This window comes from Canis aureus, chromosome 5, assembly GCF_053574225.1.
Source record: "Canis aureus isolate CA01 chromosome 5, VMU_Caureus_v.1.0, whole genome shotgun sequence".
Classification (NCBI taxonomy): domain Eukaryota; kingdom Metazoa; phylum Chordata; class Mammalia; order Carnivora; family Canidae; genus Canis; species Canis aureus.
The window spans coordinates 53,629,433-53,650,405 of record NC_135615.1 but is presented as its reverse complement, the minus strand read 5'-3'; the positions used below and the strand labels follow the sequence as shown (position 1 = coordinate 53,650,405).

Here is a 20,973-nt window from a genome sequence, read left to right as displayed (position 1 = left end):
AGGTGCTACACCTGAAAGTCCCTTGCTAGGATAGGTGTGCTGAGTTGCATTGGAGCTGAGGACCTGTGCAGAAACCCCCTAAATTGTTACCTTTAGATCAATATAATACTACGGTCTCCTCCTATTGGCAGAGTTTCTGCCATTTTCTGAGCACAGGATGTATGCACCAGCATGTTGACTGGCACACTAGGCATGCATGGTTGAACCAAAGTGACTACAGGACTCCTTACCCACTGATACAGTGAGTATGAGCTTCCACTAACCCCACAAGAACAGAGTTCTTTGAGACCTCTCAAAGAACCTCTCCCCATCTCCTTACTTATAACAAGCAATATAAAGTTCTTTGCTTTCTACACTTACTTGCGTTCAATTTGATGTACTCCAAGCAGTGAACCTCTTTTTTTTTTTTTTAAAGATTTTATTTATTCATGATAGTCACACAGAGAGAGACAGAGAGGCAGAGACACAGGCAGAGGGAGAAGCAGGCTCCATGCAGGGAGCCCAACGTGAGATTTGATCCCGGGTCTCCAGGATCACGCCCCGGGCCGAAGGCAGGCGCCAAACCACTGCGCCACCCAGGGATCCCCAAGCAGTGAACCTCCTGAGTTCAGTTACATGACAAGTGACAAGGCTACAATTTAAACCAGACCCTTCTGACTTCAAAACCTTAAACTTTCTCATTCATTAATGAAGTTTCCAAAAGGAATCCATACAAAAAACTTTTCCTCTTGCAGCATGAGCCAGATAGATTAGCAAGACAGAGGCTTGAATTATACTTCTTTCCACATTCTTTTTTATTTTACCTTTCCAAAGATGGTCTATTCAACATGTAGTTAATTTTATGGACTCAAAGGTTTTGGCATGACATTTACTAGCAAGACACTTTCTTAAACACTTTGAGCTTATGGTCTGTGGGTGTGGGAATTCACTCTGTCCTAGGAATATTTTTCAAAGAAACAAAATAGGTTTCAACTTTTTCCACATTAGAAAAAGATCATATGGTATACTGAAAGGCAAAGTAATACAAAGTTCTTTAATTTTTACATATGGTAGATAACGTGACAAAGCACCAGTTTATTCTACTGTTTTGCAAATCATTTACTGACCCTGTTCAGAAAATAAGTAAATTACCAGAATTTTTTTTCAAGTTAAAACTCTTTCCTGCATCAGTGTGTAAATCATCTGATTGCGTTTCCTGAGGATAGACTCAGACATTAGGTAATTAACCAGGAAAACCTTCCTAATGTGGCTCTTTTTTGGTGAAAATTAATCAAATGGATAACTGTTGCCCTAAACTGTATCTGTCTGAAATCGTTATGGGATTTTGCCTCAACAATTCTGTTTTTTGTTTTTGTTTTTTTTCCCACTTAAAGATTCTACTCCTCTCCTTTATTCTCATGGTCCTGTAAAACTCCATATGAGAATCAAACATCATTTTCAAAGTTTTCCCAAAACAAAAATCTGGTGTTTTAGAATTACTACATTACGGACTGCAGCTACTTCACTAACAACGTAAGTAGGGTGCTAAACCAAAATCTTGGCTTTCCTTAAGCTCCAAGGATTGAAATAACCAGAAAGTAGAAGAGCACTGTTGTTTCACTACTCTACATTCATTTCCTCTCTTCTATTATTCTGATCTACCTCAGACTAACTGCTGCCCCAAACTGGAGACCGCTATCTGTTGTTCTCTCTCCCAACAGCTAGAGGAGAAATTCGAGTGGGCCTCACTGGGATATAAAAGGAAAACAGTTGGGCAGCCCGGGTGGCTCAGTGGTTCAGTGCTGCCATCGGCCCGAGGTGTGATCCTGCAGACCTGGGATCGTGTCCCACATCGGGCTCCCTGCATGGAGCCTGCTTCTCCCTCTGCTTGTGTCTCTGCCTCTGTCTCTCTCTGTGTCTCTCATGAATAAATAAAATCTTTAAAAAAAAAAAAAAAGAAAAAACAGTTTAGTCATTTAAGACTTTATAATAAAAGCGGGAGTGGTAAATTCCAATTTGTTCAAGAAAAAAAGACATATTTAAGATAGGTTTGTAAAGGAATTTCATCCTTCCCTGAAAGAGCGAGGTTGATAACTTTGATCAATGAGGGGAAAAAAACAGGGGTGCCACAGGTTAACATGGCACCCAAAGTGAGCTTCCCTCCAGGTTGGCAATATGCTTTTGAGGGCAGGGTCTGTAACCTGAGAGAAATGTACTGAAATCCTGGTTTCATCCTCTATGTAATTTAAGTTATTTAATCTGTCTAACCAGTCTCAAAATATATATAAAATAAGAATGATAATAATGCCTACTGCATTGAGTTTTCCCGAGAATTAAATAAAGTAACACATGTAGGTGTTTAATACAGCGCCTGACATATAGTAAGCATTCTAAAAGCACGATCAATTTGTTATTATTTTTCCCATGAAGCCCTAGTGTTAAAAAAAACCGTTTGCAAAACCTAGTACATTTGGAATGGTTACTGACAACTGGTAATAAGGCTATAGAAGAATAGTCAAACCAATGTATTTAATGTTTTAGGTAAACACAGGGTTTTATTATTCTCTACCTGTTACTTTTTCTCTAGTTCTGCCAACTTGCTTTTATTACTTACCTACACTGAAGGTAATTGCTGACCCATCATACTACATCTGAACAAACTGTGATGTTCTGTGAAACCTATATGCCAAGGTCTTCACTTAAATGAGAAATTTACAATGCTACCATTTAACCTAAATATTATCAGTAAAAGCACCTGTTTTATTCATTAAAAAGTGAACAGAGAAGAAATTTATGTATTTGAATAGAAGATTCCATGTATCATCACCGTCAGGGATGTTACTAAAGTCTTAGAGTGAATGTGATAGAAATCAACATGTAGCAGTATCAAAACATTTAGGGTATTTCTGAAAGCTCAGGGTATAGCACTAGTGGGTGAAGAATCATTTAAATTTATCAGAGCAAACAGTCATGTCAAAAACACAGTTTCATTCATCATGCCATATACTGTGTTGACTCTCCATTAATGAGGTGTACTTAGAAAGTTCAAATACCCAGCCATGTTTCATTTTGATGTGCACGATTTCGAAGACTGTAAACACTTGAGAGGGAGAAATTTTTCTGGGTGGTCTTGGTAAGAGGAAAGGGGACATAATTAGGAATGACACAGCAAAGGGAAGAAAGGCTAACTTTAATCTGAGAAAACAGCTTTTCTAACAACACCAAGAGCCAACATGATATTAAGTATCTAAAGGAAAGTGAAAAAGATCAATGATACAAAAGAACTTGACAAAGTGCAAAATATGAATTTCTCAAACATCATTAACACAAATTTAGCTGAAAGCAAGAGCTAAATAGATAGTAGCCCACATCTGCTTTACTTTGAAATGTGAAATGAACAGAATAACCAAGCGCGAACATTTGTATTTCAGACTGTGACTTTCACATCACGCTTGGAAATCTCAGCAAACATGACAACTGAAGAGTGAACCAGGCCAAGGGCCAGCAAGAATCTCAACTTTGCTTCTGCCCCATTCTCTGGCTTAGGTCTCAGTCAACTGAGACCAGGAAATCAGGGAGATCTTTTTCTAGAACTAATATTTTGGATGCAGAGATCATGAATCGTCCCAAAACTGGCAAGAGAAGTGTGAAGAATTTGGAAAGGCACAGGAAAGCAGCCCAGCCAGCACTGATGCCTCAAAGAGAAGGGAGCAGAAAGGACTGAAAGACTGCCAGAGGACAGCAGTAAAGGGTGGAAGAAGGAAAGCCACAGTTGTTCTGGGAGAAAAGTGCAAGGCATGATGGGAAAACAGCTCTTCCAAAGGGGCCAAGAACAGGAAGCTGCTCTCATTTAAAAGAGAAAGTTGTTTACTCTATCCAGAATGGCTTGCCTCTGATATCAAGTTCATCCCTTCCTTCTCCTTCTCTCCCATGACCCCAAGTACAGTGTGAAAAAATGGTCAACTTATTGGCATTAATTTTCCATGCTTTTGGATGTCTATAATTAAAAGTTGGCAAATGACACAAAAGTGGGAATACAAGGAGAAGAGGACAGGGAGAATATGAGAAAGAACACTGAAGAAGAGGAGGAGAAAGGTCAAGAGTCTATAGGTAGTGTAAAGAAGGCAAGAGTGTACTTCAGCGGTGTAAGGGGGGAGGGGTCTGGATGATGCGCTGGGCTTGAGGAGCTCAAGACACTTCCAGACACAAAACACTGGGATTAGGAAATAAAGAGTAACAATTCCTATGGCTAAAATGGAAAAGATTTCCTGTGGAAAAACTTGAGGCAGCTCAAAACGCTGGGACTGATCACATTTGGTTTCTTTTACAAATGCCCTATTATAAAATATGAATACTAAATCACCTTGAAGTTCTCGTTTTCAAGCTCAGTGAAGCTGCAGAACTTCTAGAACTTCTCTACTTTAATTTTAGGTTTCTGAATTTTTCAGAGTTGTGAATCGTGAATGGCAACCAGGCCAGCTCTTACCTGATTCAGAGAGACCATCTTGCTTGATGAGCCAACCCCTTTCCTCTCACAGGAGTCCATTAAGCAGTGTGGTCTAAGTGCCATGTAGTCTTGCCAGTGAGGTGATATCTCAGATGACTGGCCAAGGTCTAGGATTAAGAATGCAGATTTCACATCCCAGCTATCCAGGCACTTGAATGAGCAATCACATGAAATCCTGGAACTCTTCTGACCCCAAAAACAATCCTTGCATTTAGGTCACACTTGAGAGTTGGCCAAAGCCATTTACATCAATGTTCTATTTTTTTTTTTTTTTACATCAATGTTCTAATCTGATTCTCACAGTGAACACAAGATGGATTAATATTTCCTACTTTTCAGGTCAGAATAGTAGTAAGACTCAGAGAATTTATGGGACTTGCCTAAAGTCACACAGTTAACTTCCTCTAATACCAGTCTACTTACTAAAGTAACTTTTATTTGAAATCATTAAATTGTATGGGGCTTAAGAAAATTCTAAGAAATTAGATAATGACAAGTATGCTAATACAAGCATAGTATTTGTAAGTAATGCAGTCAAGCACATTTTGCTTCTCTCAGTTTGTGTATGTAAGAAACCAAGTATTTGAAAATTTGTATATACTAAATCTACTGAATCTTATCACTACCCCAAATTTATGCTATTCTTAAGAGACTATTTTAGGAAAAAGCATTTCTCCAAGAAGTTTCTGTAGAACTCAAGGTAGCCTGTATGTGAGAAAGACACAAGTATCCACAAATCCCAATCAAAGACTTGGATTCCTTTAAAGGAAAGACCTCTCCTGTTGAGAGAGAGATCAGTGAAATGGTTAAGCACACAAACACTATGCCAGTCTTCCCTGGATTTAAAGCTTGATTCCAACACTTAACTAGATAGCTGACGCTGAGCAACTTATTTAATCTTCATCTCTGTTTTCTCATGGGTAAAATGGAGATAACTTATTATTGACCCATTGGGATACTGTGACGATTCGATGAGTTAACATCTTTAATGTGCTCAGCATCATCTTGATAGTAAGATCTACATATGTAAGTTACCACTATGCCCATCTGCCAAGCACTGTACACTAGATGCACTGGGGTCCTTTCCAATTCGCAAAACAACCCCAAGAGATATGTATCATTACATCAAGTGGAAGGGAATAAAACCTCAGAGAAGTAACTAGCCCCAGGTCACATGGCTAATAAATGGCACAATCTGCAGCCCTGGTCTCTGGGCTCTAAGCATCCTTGGTATTTCCATCTAGAGGTGGAGGTAGGGGGAGTCAACATGGCTGCATTGTGCTCTCCTTCCAAATACAGACCCACGTTTCAAGCTTCAATTCCACAAACCTATAATTATTCATTTAAAAGTTATTTTTTTTAACAAAGGAAGTTTCTTAAAGAAATTGGTATTGCCCAAAGTTTAAAAAGCCTTAAGACAAAATTTGTAAATACATACGGTGATGGATGTTAACCAAATTTGTTGTAGTAATCAATCAGTTCATAATACATACAAATATCAAAACACTGTGGTGTACACTTGAAACTAATACAATGTTATAGGTCAATTATATTTCAATAAAAAGAAAAAAAAGAAGTCACAAAGTTACGAGGCATGCTGCAATTGTACAGGATCTTATAATCTGCCCAACACTTTCATGGAGTATCCCATTTAATTTTTATAGTAAACAGTCACCTGCATTCTATAGTTGGAACAACAGGTTCAGATGTTGGATCATTCCAGTATTTCTAGGCCATACATTTCAGAAACCATTCTGAATCTGAGTATAAAGCTCTTAGCTCTGTACACTTCCCTTTCTAATTTATACCTGACTTATCTATTGTTTCTACTTTTTTTTGAAAAAAGTAATGTGATGCTACTAATCAGATGTACCCCCACTGAGCCATCTACCAAATACAACTGTTGTACCTGCAATAGGATGTATCCTATGGGAGCAAGACACACACCTAACTGGCCAGAACCTCTTTAACTCTGTGATGAAGGTCCCCTACATAGCACAGTCTATGCTTTAAGTAGCTTCTCCAGTAAGTACCAATGGAACATTTAGCAGAAAATAGTGAAGAATTATTAAATAATTGTTATTAAGAGGATTTCTTTAAAATAAACTTTCTTTTGTGAGTGACTAAAAATTTTATTTCTATGTCTATTCACTAGGAATGGTTACAAGTAGCAAAAGAAAATATAAAAATCGTCTTCATTAATTTTATTTCCACTAGTAAAATACACTTTACCTCTGAGAATTAAAAATGTGGCCATCTTCAATCCTGTCTTAAACTATAAAAGGGGTAGGAAATGTGTGCATATAGAGTATTTTTCAAGATTCTTGCCTTAAAAACTTTCAGGAACATCAATGCAGAATTAGAGTGTTTCAATATTCCTCCACAAAAGGATGGTGAATCTAGCCACTTTTCCCCCTCCTGCTTGCTATATCCCAGAAAAAAGATCCAAAGGCATTTCTCTGAAATTGTATTTTGAAAAATTTCAAAAGTACCCTCTGTAAACTGCTACTCAGCAGAAAGAAATTGCCAGTTTCAGTTCACGTGGGACCTACAAATTCAGAAATCAGAAGGAAAAGCTTTGCATCCAGTGATTTGAGTTGGGTGATGCAACTGAACTATTTCATTGGAAGATTTCAAGCTGCAGTTCTAAGTAGAAAGTGAAAAATAGATAGGATGTCATGGTATTTATAACTTCTCCAAGAACTTTAGACAAGTAAGATTTGATACACTCTAGGGAATGATGTCCCTTTTAGAGCTCATTCCAACATCTTCTAAGAACAAATTGTTTCCAGGACTAACTTCAAAGGGAATCACACAAGCAGGGCTTATTAAGCTTTATACCACAAACTTTTCAAATCAGTAAGTATCTTAAATCAAGTATGCCGATATCATCAGCTAGGTAATGAAAAAGAAAATTATCTAGTTTTTCAAGTCTATTATTTCTCCTTTCACAAATATATTATTATCTATGATTCTAACTGTTAATATTGGCATCTTTAGAAATTGTCAGTAAGATTTAAATCGTGTTTATTTTATATGGGCTAAAATAGGAGCAGTCGGGGGGGCGGTAGGGTTCTCATGAACGGATTCAGTTCAAGTCACTTGCTTTAGTGTTTAATGAAATGGTGACATGTTTTGGAAACAGCAATGTTTCTAGGTCCCTAAAGCAATGTCAAATCCAGGACTTCCTTCTCAATACAGCCAAGGTTGTAAGTTCCAACTTTGCGGATAATAAGGAAACAGGCTTTCTGTTGTGGTGGCCAAAACACATGTGTCCACTCCAGTGACCGTGTCATGAAACAAAGAAACAAAACATAGGAAAAGTAGAATAGGGACAGTGCTGAGCCTAATTAATTGGGCAAGGCTGGCCCACCACAATAAACAGCAGATTATTTGAAACCACTCCTGCAACACTCCTTACATCCTTCATGAGAACTCAGGAATAACAAGACTTCAAAGAAGAGGATCTGTAGAGGTATACGAGCAGTGCTACAGAGGACACAGAAAATGGCAAGGAAAACACCACTGGTGGAAGACAACAACAATAATTACACAGTGCATTAGTTTTGTGTCCTATGAATGAACTCTAACGTCATTTCCTCAAAATCATATCTCATCCATTTTTAACCTGATAGAATGTACTTTACACCAGAGAAACAGAAAGAACATGTTAAATTACAAATGCCCTTTGAGAACATCGGCGTTTAGTGGGTTACACAGTTCCCTCTTCCTTCCATCTACCATACTGGTTTGAGTCAATGCTGCCACTGTTGAAAAAAAAAAAAATGGTGCCACTGTTGGCCGGCAAAAGCACCCACACATCACTCAAAATCCTTTCCTCACAATAATCTTCTCACTTGGAAGGCATGTACATACACTACCTATTCCTATTTTTTAAACTAATTATATCTCAAATGATCTCTTTACCAAACAAGTATATATATTCTCTGTAAGCCCTTTCCTCTTCTCCTTTTTTAACTCTTGTCTAATTACTTCAGCAAAACCTCTCATCTTCTCATCAGCTACAAACAACAATAAAAAGTTCTTGTTGTCTCAGAGTTGTAGGTATATAAAAACATTAGTAGCACAACTATATCAAACAAAAGGAAAAGCTTTAAGTTTCAAGTGCAATGAGATAAAATAAACATCTATTTCTAAAGCCCTTAAAAGAACTCACAAATTTAAAATCTTCTCCAAAGTTTCTACTTCTCTTTCCTCCTTTCCCTTAAACACAATTATCTAAACATAAAATCTAACAGTTGGCTTTCTCTTTTTACTAATATTTTGACAGCATTGCTCTTTTTCTTTAATTTTATTGCAAATGAGTGTATTTAGCTCTCTTAAGGCTTAAACAGACTACGGATTTGTCTGAAAACTGAACTATTCTTCATGACGTTGTTCCCAGGGGGAAAAAAAATATACTGGTGTTCCAGATATTTCAACTTCAAAATAACTGCCAAAAAGAATTCATTCAAAAGAAGGAAAACACTGACTTTTGAAAAATTTGACAAAGTGAACTATGCATTAGGGAGTAACAAAAACATAAAGCCAAATGGACTTGCTCTTCATTCACTGTCACCCAGAGCCGCACTGAAAGGTAACAGGGCAAGGTGGTGAGTAATGCATGCTTTGGAGTCAGATGGCTTGTATCCAAGTTTTAGCTCTGCCACATACTAACTGGAGAGCTTGAGCAAATTACTTACTCTTTTAGTGCCTAAGCCGCTTCAGCCCTAAAATAGGGATAATCGTAGAACTGGTGTCAGAGATGCTATGAGAACTTAAAGAATTAATTCATACAAAGTTTATAGAATAATTCTTGACAGATAGCAAACCTTTAATAAATGTTTGGGATGATGATGATGATGATGATGATGATGGCATCAAACACTAGAATTTCTTCTTTTGTCTCCCCTTACCAAAACTTGCATGGAGATGGGTACACCAATGAACTAAAAAAAAGACTGTATTAATATTGTATACCAATTATATTTCAGTTAAAAATAAAAGGCTTGATGACATCCCACGTACAGTATGTGTGGTAAGAGGTGAATATGCCAGGAGGCAGGAAAGCCTGCAAAGTGACTACTACTATCATCCAGAGTTAACAGGTCCTAAATTAACCCAACTGTAGTGGGAATAAAGAAGAGTAGAATGCTCTGGGGAGGGAGAACAAACTCTCAGAGTCCAAATGGTAATAATGTTACCCTCTTGCTAACACTAATGCGAATAATCCCAACATAACACAGAAATCCGTCAATAGCAAAACAAACATCGTTAGGTGACCATATTTCCAGAACTCTATCTGCTTTCTAGAATCTTCAGGACTCTGTTGTCAAAGGAAGTTGGAATATATTATCCCTAAGGTCCTTTACTGTTCTCAAGTAATCCCATTTTTCCAGGGTAAACATCAATGTTACTAAGTATTCTCCTTAAAAAATATCAAGATGCCATAGGCAAGGTGGGGGTGGGCACTGACAGCCACGTAACATTTTATTTCTTCACAGAAGAAAATAATTTGGAGCAAACAAGGTAAAAATAGCAACATTAGTTAAAGACTTCTGAGAAGATGAGAATATGGGTATTTTATTTTCTGAATTGTTTCAAATATTTGATATTTAAGTTAACTAAAAAAATAGAAGCACAATCCAGAATGGGCAGAAGCTAGCATGTAGTTGAGATGAATAAAAATATACTGACATGTCTGTTAAAATTTCTATTTCAGTTTCTAGTCATATGCTCTCAATTGAAGGGCTTAGATTTCATCAGAAAGAGGAAGACATAAGGAGGCCAGGTTAGGGTGGGGCAGAGTGAGATGAGGGAGGTGGTTTCACTATCTGTGGGTGGAATACTGATTAGATAGAAGAAAATGAGCTGCTCACCGAATGGTTTTAATTTCTCAGAAAAAGCTCTTCATGTCCAGGCTCTAAAATGCTCCAAGATTTTAGTGCAGATAAGGACCCAATTTATAAACACCTTCTATCTAAAATCACCCTGACTCTCCAGGCCTCCTCTCCAGGCCCATCAGGCAACAACAGCAAGGTCCACCACATGGGAGGGTCCTGGGGAGGCTTTAGTCACATGATATTGGGGAGCTACTCAGCCTATCTTGCTTAAATATAGGGGCTTACGGGTAAATTGACTCTAGATCCCTATTCTTTCCTGTTGCACTCCAGGATTAGGCTGTTAATACACTCTATCATCCTATCTAATGAACATAAATAGGCAATGATGATTCACATTCCTTCCTGTCTTAGAGTATTTCACTTTCTCCAAGCTCTAGTTAGGGATTCTCAAAACAGTTATTTGGGGAAAACTTTTCAAAAATACAGTTATAAGGTTCCGTACTTCATTTTTTTAAAATTTTTATTTATTTATGATAGCCACATAGAGAGAGAGAGAGAGACAGAGACAGAGACATAGGTAGAGGGAGAAGCAGTCCCCATGCACCAGGAGCCCGATGTGGGATTTGATCCCGGGTCTCCAGGATCGCACCCTGGGCCAAAGGCAGGCACTAAACCGCTGCGCCACCCAGGGATCCCAGGTTCTGTACTTCAAACACTGGATCCGAGTCTCCTCTCTCTGTTGGGAATATCTGAAAATTGAATCCAGATCCCTCTACTTCTGGATAGGCATTCTTTTCTATCTTGTGGCTTTACTGTTTATCCCCAAACTTTGGAGCCCATACATCCTGCCTAAAGTTAGATTTGTTTCTAAATCTCTACCTACAAAAAAAAAAAAAAATAATAAAATCTCTACCTACAGACCCAGTAAATATATGATTAGGAGGGAGATGACTCCATGTGGCCAGTAAGCAGAGATAGCAGGCCAAGGCCACAGAAACAGAGAACAGAAACTGAGGAGCATACATACTCCACGGAGCCTGGAAGTGGCTCCTGACTCACGTCTGGATTCTGCATGGATCTCCAAATACTGACTAGCAGAAAGGAAAGAGTCAGGCAGTTATGGCCACAGGTTCTCGAGTCACACTTGACTGAGGTCAAGATCCCAATTTTGCTCATCAGTCATATGATCTTGGTCAAGGCACTCATTCTGTTTCTCAAATGGAGATAACAGTGACACCTGCCTCATAAATTTTTACAGGGATTAAATGATTTAAAACCTTGGAAAGTTTTTCTAAATGCCTGGAACACAGTAAGTGTTGTTCACCACTGATATTACAATCATCAATAACTTTATTATTTACTTGGCTAGCTAGTTTACTCCTTAGCCTAACTGAATCTTACCCGCAGGGAAATTCTTTTCCTTGCAGATATGCAAACCAACCCATTCTACAATTCCAGTCACCCTTCTGTTGCAGTTTGTACCTTCTGTACCTTTATTAGGTGTATATTCACAAATATCAGGAGTGGGCAGACTGATGAAACAAACAAAACCAAGTAAGCCTCAAAAATCCAAAAGGACCAGGGACGCCTGGGTGGCTAACTGGTTGAGTGTGTCTGCCTTTGGCTCAGGGTGTGATCCCAGGGTCCTGGGATGGAGTCCTACATCGGGCTCCCCACAGGGAGCCTGCTTCTCCCTCTGCCTAAGTCTCTGCCTCTCTGTGTCTCTCATGAATAAATAAAATATATTTTTTAAAAAACTCCAAAAGGATTTCATCAAGGTACCAGGATATTTTCAACAATGTTGACTATTTGCTTGGATTAGGAGCTAAGAAAACATGCCCGGCACTAAGATTGTGTAATCCCCTCAAATGTCTCCCTGGAAGCAGCAGTAAATGTATAACACTACTGCTTCCATTCATAGTTAATCATTTTATAGTTGGGCTAAAAAAAGAACTTCTTTAAAAACATATTGCTAAACTTTAAAATATCTTTGCTTCTTGAGTTGGAAAAACAGAACTAGAATGGTTCTGTATGTATGAGCAAAAATATAGTCATACCACAGACGCATAAATGTCACAAAAACTCTGTCTCATATGTAATGTTGCTTATGTTAAAAAAGAAAATTCTCACATTCTGCCAAATCTCCGAGGCTACAGTAACTTGGACCATCATCAGTAGATCCTCTCTGAGAGAGGCAGGAGACACCAGGGAAATCACAAAGTCAAAGAAGATACTGCAAGACTAATCTAGAGGCAGAAAGGACCAGAAGGCATCACCTGGCCCAATCTTCTCAGTATCAAATGTAGGCAAACTACAGCAGGGAAGGGAGTCTGTCTCCCAAGGTCACGTAGGTGAATGGGGGGCACATGTGGAACTGAGGTTTGAGTTGCATGGTTCTAGTCTAATACTGTTTTTACATTACTCCATGGCAACTATTTTATACAAGTAAAAGAAGAGTATAACTATAATTTATATACAATGTCTTAATTAAATACATACATATCTTTGTAACTCATCGTTAATTGAAAGGAAAAGAGAGCTTTTAGTGAAATATGCTTTATATTTTCTATACCAAATGTAAAACATATGTATTTGAGCAAAATTAGACATTACAAGACTAGAAACAAGAATAACAATATCAAAATAAGCATTAGACCCACCATCCAAGCACAGCTACTCCTAATGGGTTAGTATATTTCTTTCTAGTTTTATTTCTCTGCCATCATTTTTATGTATTTGTAGCTGGATTATATACATAATGCAGAATTTTCATTTTCACATAACAGTATAACATAAGGACTTTTTTCTGTTTTAAAAATACATTCTTAGGGAAAACTGGGAAATGAAAATAAAGTTAACTTTAATGAAATTCAACTTAACTAAAATTAGTTAAAATTTTTAAATAAAATTTAAATCACTGTTAAGGGGCACGTGGGTGGCTCAGTAGCTGAACATCTGCCTTCACTTGGGGCATGACCCCCGGGTCCTGGGATCAAGTCCCACATCAGGCTCCCTGTGAGGAACCTGCCTCTCCCCCTGTGTCTCTCATGAATAAATAAAATCTTCTAAAAAATCAATCACTTAATATTACACCACTGATATACAATCTTTCCTACCATTGTTTGATGTGGTTTTCTATCCCTTCCATTTTCCTGCAGAGACACCTACTCCATTCTGTAAATTCCAGGGTTGATCAACTTTAGAGCCTCAGGATACATGAAGGGAGCAGAGGACAGAAGAGGAATTAGCAAGCGAGTTCAACCCATGACCCCTCCCTCACCTCCTGCTCAAATCCCACCTGAGCCCACCAAGTTCAGCTGGAGGAAGAGATTCCAAGAATATAGATAAGGAAAAGATTGATCCAGGGAAGGGGAAAGTTAATGGTGTGGCTCTGACCACAGCAGGATAATAAATCTCAAAGAAGGGGCCCCCAAAGGAAGCTAAAGCCAAGTGAGTAAAATCCAAAGTGGGAGAATGGAAGAAATAGGAAAAAGATAAACTAAGAAAAAGGCAGGAAAAAAAAGAGGAGAATAACAGAGAAAGAGAGAAAAACTACTACCTTTGTGTTCTTTTTTACCTCTTCCTTTGTGACTTTAAAAACATTACTCCCCAGAGTAATGGTGAATTTTGTGATAAATTTCTTCCCTACAACTGATGTTTGGCTTGGCTCCAACATGCTGTTTCATTTTGACTTAGAACTTTATCTCTGCCCATAGCCCACTCGGTCCCCAAATGGTGGAGTACTATGGTAACTAAGCTTGTTTTACCCACTTGTCTTGCTGGTTGGAACAAAAACTTGAGAGAGCCAATGGCTAAAACAATGGCAGAGCAGGTCTATAATGTTTATAGATACATTTGAAAGAAACTTCTGAGGTTTCATGTCTCTCATTTTTTACAATGACGCTCTTATCTTCTTCCATAAAACAGATTTCCCTATCAGGAGAGATTAACCCTCATTTCAACTGATGGGCTATCATAGAATCTACTCAGTTGAAATTTGTATTGTTGTCTTTGATACCTTTTCTACATGGAATAAATAATCTGTTTAGTTTTCTAATGGAGTAAACTCATACATACTGGGTTTAGAGTTCTGTATTTAAATTTCTCTTTAAGCAAGAAAAGAGGGAAAGGGGGAAAGAAGCTATTAATTTACAACTATTAAAATAACAAACAGTATGTTCCAAGGGTGAATTTAACAGACCTAAGAAAATTTTTACAATTAGATCACTTTTATAAAATTATAGATTAATAATGTTTCTTCATTTCTAAGAATTTATCCCTTATTGACTTTTGCCATCAATTCTCATATTTCTAAAAGAAACATTAAGCAACCCACCGTATCCCCCATTTTCCTACACAGAAACAGCTTAATTAGTAGATCAGACACAGAAAACAGGGTGTCTACTAAATGCTCACAAGAAATCTTCTTTTCAAAATTTAACGAAAGAAACCTTAGGAAGGTCCACTGAGCCAGGGACAGAATGCCACAAAAGCATATTTTATATTAAAGTGAGCTTGTCAAGAATCTATTCTTTCAGTTTCTGTGCATATGCCAGCACACAGCCTCATCAGAAGACCAGCAGCATAGCTGTTTCCTGGTGCCAAGACACCACCCAGCAGAAACTGCCAGGGTGTCTGAGATTCCACCAAAAACACATTCCCTCAGGTTAAGACATTGCTTGTTCCTAAATAACCTCCTTCTAAATTAATCCAAATGTTAGAAAAGATAATATTATTTATCTGCAAGATCTTTTTGCACATAATGTCCTGTCTCTTTCCTATTCTGACTAGAAAAGTTTCCTGGGGTATTTGTTCCTACCTCCTAGTACCTATGTGAGTATTCACAGTTTTATCTTTCTGAGCACTGTTGATTTCATTTATAAAAAGAAGAGAAAATATTTCCCTTTCCAGATTACTATATAGATTCATTCATTGATTCATTCTAAAACATTTATTGGAAATTTTGTGCCAGACAGTCTTCCAGGAGTTGGGGACACAACAGTTCACAATATAGGTAATAGCCATACCTTCTTGGAGGTGGGGGAGGGAGCAAGATTCAAGGAGACAGACAATAAGTAAATAGCTGCCCGCTGATGTTTTAGAATATTCCATTTCTGTACTGGGTGATTAAGCAATGGCCCCCAGCTGGTCATGCAGATATTTGATGGAATAGCCTTTCTGGCAGAGGAAATAGCAGGTGGAAAGGCTCTGATGTAGGAGTGTGTTTGCCTTTTCACACAACAGTGACAACACCAAAGTGGCTGGAGCGGAGTGAGTGAGGGAGTGAGTGGTAGGTGATAAGGTCAGAGAATCAGGAGGGCTGAGAACTATGTAGGGCCTTTTGCAAGCCAGTATAAGGGCTTTGGGCTTTTGTTCTGCATGACATGGAGCTTCTGTACATTCTAAGCAAAGGCAGGACATGGCTGCCTTCTGTTGTAAAAGAATCACTCTAGCTCTCATACTGTGATCAAACTGCAAAGGCAAGGAGAGAAACAGGGAATCCACTTAGGAAGCCAAGTTAACAATCCAGGAGGAGGGTGGTGGCTTGGCTGGGGCGGGGGTGGGGGGCAGCCAGAGGATGGGCGGCAGCAGCAGCTGGATTTGGGGTATGCTGTCAAGGCTGAGAGGGCAGAACCTGGTGATGCGTTAGAGGACGTAAATGAAGGGGAATAAAGCCTGACATTAGCAAATGTTCTGTACACATTAGCTTCCTTCCATTCCTTCCTTCTGGATAGATACTTGAGATGACATGCTGCTGAAAGGAGGAATTTGGAGGGACAGGAGGAATGAGGACTGACAGGGAGAAGTCAGAGCATGGGCTTAGACACAAAGACCTGCTCAGTTGGATGTCTCTTCTAAGCAGCATGAGGTCTTTAAAAGACAGCTAGGAGAGCCCTCTTCTTCCCACACCTCACCCCTAGCACCATTACCCTGAAGCATGGAGGTGAAGCAGAAGCCAGCCCTACTAGAAGTGTATATGGCTTCTAAGGGACTTCTGAATTAATGTCAGTCTTGATAACCCTGTTGGTGGAAGGAAAACATTTTTTTAATGTTGATCAGGTTTTGAGGTCTTAAGTCTCGTCAAAGCTGAACTCTTCACCTCTCCTAAATACCTATATTGACATAGCACATGGCACCAGATAAAACCTAAAACTTCAATGCAACTCAAGAGAAAATGGGGAATTGAGAGGACCAGAAATAACTGGGATTTATTTTCATTTCCCAAATGAGAGCTCAAATAATAATGTCATAAGAAAAAATAAGCTATATTCCACAGTACAATGTTGCAGAATGAGATGCTACTCACTATAGTAGCAACACCCTAATGTTATTATCTACTCTAATAGTTTAATATTCATCTATTTTTTCCTCCTATAAAACATATTTGAATTGCATTTTGCAGGTATTTATTATGAATTTATTTAAGCTTGATTTTATTTCAAAGCTCCAACTCCAGCAGGGTAAAATCGCTTAATTTACCAACATAGGACAATCATACTGATGTGAACCATCCAGAGCCTTGGAAAGGGTGGGCCTCATAGGCAGGAGTTCTTTTCCTGGACGTGTTCCATGGTAGGACCTGTGCAGCCCAAGGGAGACCAGACATCTGGACATGGTGGCAGATTGGCAAAATTGGGGAATCTCTATGGCCGTGTTATTTTCTTCCTTGATACAAGACAGCAAACAGAAAGGAGTCTCTTCTTTTCCCTCAAGTTTCTGACAATTTTGCGTGGTTGTGCTAATAAGGAGACTCGGGCAGAATTCTGGATTTCTGCGATAGCTTCTCTCTGGGCACATATTACAGAAAGAAATTATGACAGTCTTGAGAAACCTCGTACTCTCACTGCTCTGGGGGTTTCTCACTCTCAAAACTTAAGACAAGGTTTCATTTCATTTCCTTCTCAACATTGGCCTCAACCATTCCATGCTCTTACTATCCTTCAAAACCTATTTATAACAGCCAGAAATCACTTGAGATGAGAATGGATGTCTTTGAAAAGCTGAGGGTTTCTAGAGGCCAACAGCTTTAGAAGAGAAAAGTGAAGCCAAGAGAGGCTGGGTAATTGCTCTCGGCTATGAGAGGAGAAAAAAGAAAATATCATGGGCGCAGGACATGCAAGTTCCCTTCAACCTTACCAGATGTTCAGGTTACATACTGTACAATTCTATTTTTATAACATCTTTGAAAGGACAGTGTTTAGAAATGAAGGGCAGATCCAGGGCTGCAGAGGTCTGTGGGGAGTGCTGCAAGGTGGTGGTTGTCATTATAAAAGGGATCCTTGTATTGCCTGTGGGAATTGTTCGGAATCTGGACTGAAGTGGGGTACATGCCAGCTTACACAGGTGACAAAACTGTGTCGCAGTCAATACACACACACACACACACACACAGAGTGCAAGTGAAACAGAGGAAATCTTCATTAAGATTTCTGAATTCTATCAATATCAATGTCCTGACTAGGGGAATGGGCTGCTCTGTATTATTTCTTAAAACTAGGTGCGAATTTACAATTGTCTTGATAAAAACTTCAATTAAAGAGAAAGTGCTTAATAGGAAGAAAGTCTTTAAAATTGCATGCATGATACAGATACTGACAAGACAAATGCAGAAAAATTGACAAAGAGCATATTTACCAGTAAAGAATGATTAATAAGAAATAATGAAAAATAACCAATCTAGATAATGTTTAGACATAACAGAGTAAGGCATCATTTTTGCCTATCAAGAGTTAACATTAAAATAAAAAGATATGGTGAAAGTATAATAAGACTTATACACCCATACAAGGATATCAGAAATGTAAACTGATACAATATTTTTAAAAAGTTACTTGATAGTTTTGTAAAAATGATACATGCTTGGTATTTAAAATTTAAGAAATAAGGAACAGTAAAAAAAGAATGCAAAAAAATCATCTAAAATTATTTTACCCAAAAATAGGCATTAACACTTGGCAAACATTTCACACTATTCTTTATGCATATAGTCAAACAGATAAAAATAACAATTAAAAACTGCATTATACATGATTTTAAAATAAAAAGCATTTAATTCAGTATTCCCTGAAATTAGCAGAAAAATCTAATTGTCTTAAAATTGACAGAATTGATGAATATTCCAGTAAGCTTCTTTACAGTTAACAATATTATTTCTCAAGAGATTTTTTCCAAATTCAAAAGATGAGGTAAAATATTGTGAACTAAGATTGTAATGTGTCTCAATGTGTATTTTTAGTATGTATTTATTAATAAGCATCTACTTCAATTTTCAAGTAATAAAGTTTAGTCAACTCTATGATAAAAAAAAACAGGAGTCTAAACAAACTTACAACCAACCACAAATGTCCCGTTCTATTTTTTATACACATAAAATACTTTAAAATATAAGCTTACTGGTAGGATGAGTTTTCCAGAAACAGTAACAGAATGCCAAGCTACAACAAATTAACATACAAGACGAGAAAGAAAAAAAATAAAGCTATATGGGGCTGAAGCTAATACTGATTACTAGCAATTTGAAATACAAAGATACTACTCATGATTTCAGATTATCAGTCTGTCTCCTTCCTGATTTACCTGTCCAGTGAAGATCTGGCTTTAATCAAACACTGTTTTACACACAATTACTCAGAGTACTACAGTATTTTAGCTTGCCCCATGGTTTTCTCCTATCACTTTTCCCCCAGATGTCCAAATGTGTATTTTTTATTAGACAGATAAGTATATTTGCTCATCACTAAAGACATTCCAGATTTTAAATAATGAAAGGTATATATTAGTGTATATACTATCTTCTCAAGATCATCTCTGTGGAGCCATGTGCTCAAACCCAGTAATTCTATACATTTATTTCAAAGAAATGATCAGAGATATATTCAACTTTTATGTACAAAGCTGTGTGTTACTTTTTATTATAATAAAAATTAGAAACAATCTAAATAATTAATAGTAAAGGGTTTGTTAGAGAAATTATAAAGAAGCATATGCTATAAAGAACCCTTTTCTAAATGTTCACATATACAAATGCAAATGCATAAAAAAAAGTATGGAAAGATACATACAAGATTGATAACAGTTATGTCTGGGGATGGACTATACTGGAGAACTTTGTTTAACTGAGACTTTTAAAATGAAAATACATTGGTATATTACCTGATTTAATTAAAAAAAAACACCTGAAACCATTATTAATATTCCATAAGCCTGGCATAAACAAAAAATCAGATCAAAGAAAAATAGCAGTGAACAGAACTGTATCTGTATGATGAAGTATCATATACCTATTGTTTTTAAAAAGATTTTAGCACTATGGGAAAATGTTCATTATAAATTATGAAGTAGAGAAAAAGATTTTATAAAATGTTCTAGCTGCTGTAAATATCTATGTGCATCCATAAATAGGAAAATAGAAGAAAACACATCAAAATATTAATAGTCGTTACATTTGTGTTGTAAAATATTGGTAATTTCTGTTTTCACTTTCTAAGTTTTCTGGAATTTTTTATAATAAAGGTAAAAATAGTTGAAAGCCAAACCACACACTGGATTCTCTCACCAACCACACAGTACTACTGCCATCAAGTCCCTGGAAAACAGTCAGTCATTCTGTTATGGATCTTCATCTTAAAGTTTGTGCACGGTAGATGATACATGATTCCACTAACTAGAAATTGGCTATGGTCTGACACAGGTTGGAAGGTCCCATCAGTTTTACTGAAGACAAACATCCAAACAAAATGTGGAAGCAGACTACAGAGGTTCACAGAAGTTTTAAGATGTCTCTAGGAATGTGCTAAACTGACCGACCACATGTTTTGATAAAAATTTAGAAACACTGTTGTGATTTTCTACTAAAAAAAAAAAAAAAAAAAAAAAAAAGCCCAATGTTGTGTATGCTTTTGACCCCACAAACTTAGATCTATTGCTGAGTATTAATAAGGTCATTGTTTGGCTGGAAAGAGAGGATCTGAAAAGAGGGAATGATAGCAAAAGTTACTGAGTGCTAAGTATATGCTAGGTCCAATGAAAGGCATTTTGTACAAACTGAAGCTTCCAAAGAATCCCAGAGCTTTGATTTCTTGCTTTGGAGCCCATCTCCTCACTTCCTGGCTGTGCTGAATTATGGAGCCCATGAGGAGGCTGGGGCTCAGCTACACCCATAAGGATGAGAGGAATGGGAATGAGAAGGGATGTCCAGCCTTGACTCAATTCTTCACTGTCTCCTACTTCCCTTCATTCATTGCTTGATAATACTGCATTTTATTTGTAACATACTTTTTTGGTTTTGAAGTCTTTTTTGATGCATTTCTTCTGGCCCTATAACCACCCTGGAAGATAGGCTGGTACTATTAAAGCCATTTTTCAGACAAGAAAGCAAAGATTTAGAGATGTTGGGTAGAGATGTTCGGTGAAAGGCAAAGATGTTTGTGTACTAGGCAAATATCAGACAAAATGGTCACCAGAACCCAGGCTTTCTCACCTTCTAGGTCACCCAGTAACTGTCCCCCTCCCTCCATCCCTTGAAGCAGTAAGTGACAACTGGTAAACAGACCTTACTTCAACAACACCAGTGTCTATAAAAAATGTCCCTGGGTAAGCCAGAGCCACACCCAGCCACAGGAACTCAGAAAGAGCAAAACCACT

General features: G+C 37.7%; 1 protein-coding gene and 1 long non-coding RNA gene across 25 annotated transcripts in view; one reads left to right on the top strand and one right to left on the bottom strand.

Annotated features, from left to right (window-relative positions):
• Positions 1–20,973, bottom strand: part of LOC144314196 (uncharacterized) — a 492,303-nt gene that overhangs the window by 294,908 nt on the left and 176,422 nt on the right. For 13 of the 24 annotated variants that reach the window (XR_013379994.1, XR_013379980.1, XR_013379993.1 and 10 more), the window contains 3 exons: positions 13,446–16,350; positions 9,319–9,435; positions 4,466–4,593 (listed from right to left, as the gene is read on the bottom strand). The exons of 6 other annotated variants lie outside the window; for them this stretch is intronic. Coding sequence is in view for 2 of the 18 variants with exons in the window: in XM_077898035.1 (XP_077754161.1) it covers positions 4,466–4,593; positions 9,319–9,367 (177 nt within the window). In the remaining 16 variants the exon portion in view is untranslated. 5 more of the 24 variants (XR_013379985.1, XR_013379986.1, XR_013379996.1 and 2 more) reach the window with 4 other exon arrangements.
• The window catches only part of LOC144314197 (uncharacterized), a 34,092-nt gene continuing 22,927 nt past the window's right edge, over positions 9,809–20,973 (top strand). The window contains exon 1 of the long non-coding RNA XR_013380002.1: positions 9,809–10,015. This is a non-coding gene — a long non-coding RNA (uncharacterized LOC144314197). The remainder of the gene's footprint in view (positions 10,016–20,973) is intronic.